General features: G+C 37.1%; 1 protein-coding gene across 1 annotated transcript; it reads left to right on the top strand.

Moving 5' to 3' along the window:
• The first annotated feature begins 3166 nt into the window (after positions 1 to 3166).
• Positions 3167 to 7688, top strand: LOC115975357 (uncharacterized protein At5g41620-like). Its single transcript, XM_031096104.1, has 3 exons — positions 3167 to 3743; positions 5257 to 5382; positions 5869 to 7688. Exons 1-3 carry the CDS (start codon positions 3312 to 3314, stop codon positions 7387 to 7389), a joined length of 2079 nt encoding a protein of 692 aa, XP_030951964.1. The 5' UTR covers positions 3167 to 3311; the 3' UTR covers positions 7390 to 7688.
• Positions 7689 to 8134: the final 446 nt, after the last annotated feature.

Below are 8134 nucleotides of genomic sequence, written 5' to 3'. Positions count from 1 at the left end.
GTTGGTTTCCCCATAGGTTCGAGTCCAAGGACCATGCAAGACCTTGGTTCTGTCCAAAACTTATATATATATATATATATATATACACATATATATATATATATATTTTTTTGAAATAGTTGGTTTCCCCATAGGTTTGAGTCCGAGGACCATGCAAGACCTTGGTTTCGTCCAAAAGTTATATTTTCTTAAAGTAGTTGGTTTCCCAATAGGTTTGAGTCCGAGGACCATGCAAGATTTTGGTTCTGTCCAACACTTATAGGAATTCGGTGAGTTGGGCTACTGGACCCGCGAGGATTAGCCCCTTGACAAAGGTGTGGGGCATAGACTTGATGTTAGAAGCCCCTAGAATTGCTCGTGCCACTGGCACTTTGAAGTGTAGCCTTGGATGGGAGTTGAGTTAGGATAACAACCGCGTGCTGTTGGAAATGACGGAGAGGCTCTCGCATAGCTTGCACCACTGCCAAAATTATTTCTTTTGAGAAGCCCTTGTTGACAGGGGCTTGATCCTACCATGACTAACGGCTGCCTGCGCCAACGCACAAGCCTTCCCACAGACGGCGCCAATTGTAAGGACTCAATTTGTAATGACCCCAAATTGGTTTGTTGGGTTCAAACGTTAAAGGCCTAAACAATAAATTTGTAGAGAATGGGCTAAAAGGCTAAGCTTTGGTTTTTGGACAGTAGTTAGTCATGGTGTTCATGATGATCGCACGTGGGCGAACCTAGCGTATCTAAGAAGACTTTCTCCTCGGCACGGCCTGAGTGGCTCCGGTCCTTGGACCTCGTATGAGGAGCTTAATGTTCTTATTATTCTTTTTACTTTAGGGTTCAATGGCCCTGGAGACGATCTGCCTCGCCTCCTTTTTTTGGTTGCTTCCTCCTCCTTTTATACTAGCTTTTCCCCTCTCCCATACGTCCATGTGTAGGTTCCGCTTTTTAGGGTTGAAACTTGTCTTGTCAGCCCATACCCAAAGTGGTTGGGGGTGGTTGTAAAAACTGAAGAGCATGACCCTGTCAGGCGCAGAGTACTTAATTGCAGTATTGACAGCCTTTCCCTTGAACCGCTCCTACACTATACTCGCCCTTTCTTCTGGGAGCGTTCTGGGGGCTGCCTTTGATGGCATGCCATTCTTTCCTTCTAAGTTTTGGGATGCCGAGGACGATCCTGTCCTCGGCTACACCTCTATGCCATTTGGACTTTCGTTGCACGTCCTCGGTAACGTCTCTCCTAGGATTGGGCCTAAGGCCCTAATGTAAAGTGAGTCGGAACCACAAATTCTCTGGGCTCACAATATTAATAATCAACTAAATATTAGATACATCTTATTTCTTAACCTGCCTTTTAGATGATGCACAACAGACAATGGGTCTTTTTTTTTAGTGCAATCTTTCACAATGTTGACCATAATGTCTCGATCAAATCTTTTCACACTAGTCGGTATGCCATGCGTTCCACAAATCGCCAAAAGTGGCACTATCTGCCTATAGGCTACGCTCAACTTCGACGAGAAGAGGTGTATGAAAGGCAGGAGACCGAGGTTTGTTATTGTTTATAGTCTAAAAAGAAGTGACTAAAGTAAATATATCATGTCTATTACAGAGTTTAACATGGTTTAATCATAAATTTTTGTGAAAATGACAATTTAGAGCAAGGTCCTTAATGTTGGACTCGAAGTATAGTGATAAACGTGAAATTGTGTCTCTGTGATCTGTTTAGATATTGGTCATGAACAAAAATCAAATTAAAATCATTATAAAAGAGAAAAGGTAATCTTTGTAATGAACTTGCATGTCAAATTCACATGAACTCAAGGGATCTCTTAGCAAAGCAAGGACTATTCTATATTCATAAATCATAACATATTCACCGAAATTGGAATTTTTCAAACTAGAATAAGGGGTAGGTCAGTTGTGACAATTTTGTTTTAGTGCAATGAAGGCTTTAATCTTATGACTAAATGGCACTGTAAAGTAGGTTGAGCTATAACTTAACTTCTGTCCTGTTCAGTGTCATAATTTCAGATGACAAGAAACCTTAAATAATATAGTTGTTGCCTCTCAAAATTCAAAGTCTGGAAATCAAGACCCACCAAATTTTGCAGACAACTGATTCACATGCAAATTGACGGAAATAAATAAATTTAGCACATACCTTACACCAAATTTACAATATATTGATGTGATCTATTGTACATAAGCCTAACATTATTATTATTATTATTATTATTGTTATTTTTCTATTCTATCACTTATAATTGAAGACTTCAAAAAGTTGTGAAATTGGGCATGAAATTGACACATGAAATACATGGTGCACCAAGATAGTAGGATTTAAAAAAAAAAAAAAAAAAAAATCTAGGATCATATCATTTTGTGTTACAACTTTGTTACAATTTTGATGTGACATTTTGTGAGTGGTAAAAAAAAAGTAGGTCTATATAAAAATAATAAGGGGTCCAACTAATATATGTTCTTTAGTCATACATTAACAATCTATTTTACAAATTTTTTATTATTGAAAATTGAAAAAATTATAAAAATGTTTGACAGTTTTTTCAATTCCAATAAAATTTTTTAAAAATGTTTTACTAACATATGTCTAAGAGTATATGTTAGTAAAATTCAAATGATAAATAGATAGTCACAATTTACTACATAAAATAGTGGTGAAAAAAGTTTTTTTTTGTTTTTTTGAGCAAAGTGAAAAAAGTGTTTCTAAGTGGTCCAAAATTATTATTATTATTTTTTTCAATTGGGATTCATTATTTTGGGTTAAGAATTGTAGTAAATAATTATCCCACACGTGAGTGAGGATGGGAATGTGGTCCAGGCTTGTGTGTGAAAGTGTGATGGAAGATTTTGAATGTTACACAAAATTCCAGCTTACCAAAGATTATTTCCTTTTTCCAAGGGGTAAATAGTAAATACCAAATACAGGGATTCTCATTCTCTCAAGTCTCAACCTTTTCGATTCTCCAAAAAAAAAAAAAAAGTCTCAACCTTTTTTCACTACATTACAGCCACGTATTTGGCGGGTTACCTAAGTAAATGCACGACAGGTAATCCAACCAAAAATTCTGATCGTGAAACCTCTTTAGCCATGGTGATCAAAACCTGAACTTGGAGCAAAAAAAAAAAAAAAAAAAAAAAAAAAAAAGAACCCAATACCACACTCTCTAAAACCATACCAACCAAACTATCAAAAATCCCAAAAAACCAAAAAAAGAAAAAAAAAGGTAAAAGAATGAGAGAGAGTGAAGAAGAACCCTTTAAAGTGTAGAGAGAGAGAGAGAGAGAGAATAAAAAAAATGAAAAGAGAAGGGAAAAGTGGGGAAGGGGAAGCAGAAAAGGAGGAAAATTTGGGAGAAAAGTTGAGGAGAGGGGCATTATTGGTAGGGAAAAGAGGGGGCCCAAGTACTCCAGTGCACTCTTGGAAACTTTGGGCTCCTCTTCCTCCTTCAACTCTTGCTGCCCATGATACCATAATTAATAATAAGGATTACTTTCCTTTCTCTCACTCTCTTCCTTCTCCTTCTGCTAGAAAACTTGCTGCAGCACTCTGGGAGTTTCAGCACTACTTTCCACTCTCTAAAATGCACCGAGGTGTTAGTAATGGTGGTGGAGGTGGTGCTGACTCTAGGCTGCGCCGCCACCCACATCACCATTATAAGCTCAGCAAGGACAAGGGTCTTGACCTTTCTAACTTTTTGGCTGATAATTCTCCTAGTTCTCCTGAGCAGGTACACTCTCTCTCTCCTCTTATTTATTAGGTTTGAGGGTTTTTATTTATTTATTTATTTTTATGTGGGTTTTGATTGTTTTTCATGTTTCAATTTCTGAGTATGTCCAATTTTGGCTTGTGATGCTAGTTGTTTTGAAAATACTTTCTAAAAAAAAAACCTTCCTTTTATAATTTTTATTTTTACCTTTTAATTTTTTTCCTGATAGCTTCATTTGGCAAGATCATGTGTGGATGAGTTATGTTTCTGTTTGTTTTGAGGTAATGTTGATGGGTGTTTTGTTTTTTTACTTTGCTTTGAATGTATTGAGTCATTGATGGTTAGTGGGATTCGTGGATTTTTAGAGTAGAAGGAGCTTATTGTGTTGGGCAAAATCGTTTGATGAGATGTCACGTGTTGTTATACTTGTTATTTTTATTTCAAGCATGTTTCACTTGTGCAATGCTTGCTCTTTCATTTATTACTACTTATTTGTTTGTTCATCCAGTTGGTCTGGAAACCTGTTAGGGTTTTGTTGAAAGAAATTTTTTTTTTTGTCCCCTGGGTTATAGGGTTGATTCTGATAGCATTGCCATTGAGGGTTTATGAGTTTTTTTTTAAAATTATTATTATTTTTTATCTAATCCCTTTTTGTTAAGCAGTTGTTAAAGATTTTCTGATAGCATTGTTTTGAATCTGTTCCTCTTCTTTTTTTCCTATACTCAATGATTAAACCTTGTTTTGAACTTCTACTTTAATTAGATGCTTCTTGTTGGTACTGCTATGCTATATATTTGCTGGCTGGTTTACTTTACTGATTAAAATCTGTATTAATACTTTCAAATCTGAATTGTTTGGAAGTGCTAGTTAATTCTTCAAGCCTGATTGCTTCGCCTTTTCTTTCCTTAACTCCATAGATGATTAACTAATAATAACCTTGATGGTTCAATGAGGAAGTATTTTATGGGTAAATTATACTTTTCCACCCTATTTACAATGTCCCCTCCAAACAATCAATTTGCTTGATTGACACCCCTATTCTAGAGAATTGTAATCAATATACCCCCCCTAAATGCGTAAGTTCATACTTCAATTAGAGGAAATGGTGTTTTTCATTGCAACCCATGAGGGTAATTTTGTAATTACACCCAATTTCTGTCTCATTTAATGCCCAAATTTGATGGCATGGGACACATTGATACAATTCTTTCAAATTGGTGTCAATCGAGGAAACTAATAGTTTGGAGGGACATTGTAAATGGAGTGAAAGTTTTGAGTGGTAAACTATAATTTCACAAGTATATATATGATTGGAATTGCCCAAATTGAGCAGTGAGAGTTTTATTTTATTTTTTTTGGTTGTATTACATCCATCTCAAACCCCTGCCAATTCTCAAGCATATCCAATTAACTTTGCATGTCATGGAGGTTGCAAAATTTTTCCCCCAGACATCCTTAGAAAGGATGGGCCTCTGAAACCCAAGTAGGGTGTTTATCTCTTCTGCAACTGATTTCATCTGATTGTCCATGCCAGCCAGGGAGTGCAAGCAGTTTGAGGAGGCATGTTGCTGCATCATTGATGCAACATCACCGATTAATTGAAAGGAATAATCGTGCCCTGCAGCCTGTATCTCCTGCAAGTTATGGTAGTTCCATGGAGGTAAGCCATAAGCATCATGTTATTTTTTACGTATAATTTGTCTGGTGGATACTCTTTCTGCTTCAATTTTAAGGAGAAGAGAGATACTGCATTAAAAGATTATTTTTTTTGTTCTTTGAATATTGGTCTTGCTTCTGGAGATGTTACTATAAAGAATACGAAATATGAAAGATTCGAGAACCCAATCTTTGAATACAATGTGAAAGACTATGGAGCAATTAATTTTCCTTGAAATATTAAACCAATTTTTAATTATAATTTTGGAGTATTCTAAATTTATTATGAAGATCGGTCAATTTTCTCTGCTTAAAGTTGACTTCGAAGACATATAAACTAATTATAGTGTGCACAGCATGTGCTCTCTCATTGAGCTTCGGTCTTGGTATCATTAAATTTATCCTTCAGTGCACCATCATACCTTAACCTTCCAAATCAGTCCTCTTCTTCATTTACTTTTGTGTATGTTCTCATGCCTTTCTTTTGCAGGTGGCACATTATAATCCTGCAGTCACTCCTACTAGTTCTTTGGATTTTAAGGGAAGGATAGGTGGATCAAATTATAATCTTAAAACATCTACAGAACTGCTCAAAGTATTAAATCGGATATGGAGCTTGGAAGAACAGCATGCCTCCAATATATCAATGATAAAAGCATTGAAAATGGAGCTAGACCAATCCCGGCTCAAGATCAAAGAGTTGCTACGAGATAGGCAAGCTGGTCGACATGAGATGGATGATTTGATGAAGCAAATGGCAGAAGATAAACTTGTTCGGAAGAGTAAGGAACAGGAACGGATCCATGCTGCTGTTCAATCTGTGAGAGATGAGCTAGAAGATGAGAGGAAGTTAAGGAAAAGATCAGAGAGCCTACACAGAAAGTTAGCTCGAGATTTTTCTGAGGTGAAATCTTCTCTTTCTAATGCTCTGAAAGAGCTGGAAAGTGAGAGAAAATCAAGGATATTGTTAGAAGAACTCTGTGATGAGTTTGCTGGGGGAATTAAAGACTATGAACAAGAGGTGCATGCTTTGAAACAGAAATCTGACAAGGATTGGGCTGGAGGGGCTGACCGTGATCGTTTGATTCTCCATATATCTGAATCTTGGCTTGATGAACGGATGCAGATGCAGTTAGAAGAAGCTCAGTGTGGTTTTGCAGGAAAGAACTCAATGGTGGACAAGTTAAGCCTTGAAATAGAAACCTTCCTTCAAACTAAACGCATGGATAACTCTAAGAATACAGATAATCAATTGCTGAGGGATCGGCGCAAGTCACTTGAATCTGTCCCTTTGAATGAGGCTCTGAGTGCACCTCAGGACATGGGGGATGAAGAAGATTCTGTAGGCAGTGATTCACATTGTTTTGAGCTGAAAAAACCAAGCAACAATGACTTCAAATCACACGTGGATGAAGCTCTGGACAATCATATTGATGAAGCAGTGAAATCAAATGACATGAAGAAAAAACTTGTTTCTCATGAACGAGTAAAAAGTCGTACTCCCCCAAACTTGCAAGTTAAGTTTGAAGAACAGATGTCTTGGGCTATGTCATGTAATGGAAATAAGAAGCCCCAGGTAGTGGAAACTGAACAGGGTAAAACTACAGAGGGGAAGCCAATTGATATAAGCACATTCCAAATGTCTGGACAATGTGAAGCCAATGAAGACAGCAGTTACCAAAACAGGAGTAAACATAATGAAATCCATGGGTCGAATTCAAGCTACATGGTTGATAGCCTAATAAGGAGTCAATTCTCATTGTCAGATGGTGTGAACATAAATCCTGATAGTAATTTCGGTGAGGCATGCTGCAGTAACTCTGGATGGAGGAACCAGGCAAGTCCAGTGCGACAGTGGATGTCAAAAGTTATATCCCCAGATCTTGATGTCTCCGAGTCATCTTCAAAATTGCCTCCAGGCTTAAAGGAGAATACTTTGAAGGCAAAGCTTCTCGAAGCAAGGACTAAAGGACCACGCTCACGTTTAAAAGCTTCCAAACGCAACTCTTAGCTCCTTGGGATTCACTGGCTTAAAAGATTTGAGGACTAAATATGCCTCGCCAGGTAGGAATTTGCATTCTGTGAATATTGGCCACGGTTCTTTTTCTGATTTTAAATATCACTTTGTTTCTTTCACATAGGTCTATCTTGTCTATTGAAATTTTGTAATTCAAGTCTGTATATGAGTGTAAACTGTAATGTCACTATATAGCTACACGGATATGAAGGATTTTCCAGACCACTACAATTTTGAGTAATTAATTTCAGCCTGTGCACTAAAATGAGGTAGCTATCACTATTTAGAATCTACATATATTCCAAGTTTAGATTAACTTGATAGCTTGAAATGGAAAGTTTCATGATGGGGTGCATTTTGGTAGAGAGGGGGAGCCTTAAAAGATGAAAATGCTTTCCAGCTACATTTGCTTTTGTTGTATAGATATTCGAGTTTGTGCCTTTGTGGACCATAGACTTAATTATCGCTGTATGCAAAACTCTGCATTGATATTTTGCGTTTATTACGGTGGCACAAATGTCCAAATTGTCAATCCGACCAGCTGACTTGAATGACCAAATATACACGGTTCCATGTTCAGAACGTGTGATGTGATTCTGGAGAAAGGTCGAGTAGATTGTTAAGTACAAATATATCAGTGTACTGCTGGATGATCTATTCTATACTCAATTATTGGTCTGACTCTCATAAAAAAAAATTATTGGTCTGACAAATCTGTCCAATTGGCTCCAGTGAAACT

This window comes from Quercus lobata, chromosome 2 (genome assembly GCF_001633185.2).
Source record: "Quercus lobata isolate SW786 chromosome 2, ValleyOak3.0 Primary Assembly, whole genome shotgun sequence".
Lineage (NCBI taxonomy): Eukaryota > Viridiplantae > Streptophyta > Magnoliopsida > Fagales > Fagaceae > Quercus > Quercus lobata.
The sequence above is the reverse complement of the archived record's forward strand: the minus strand, read 5'-3'. Positions and strand labels throughout refer to the sequence as shown.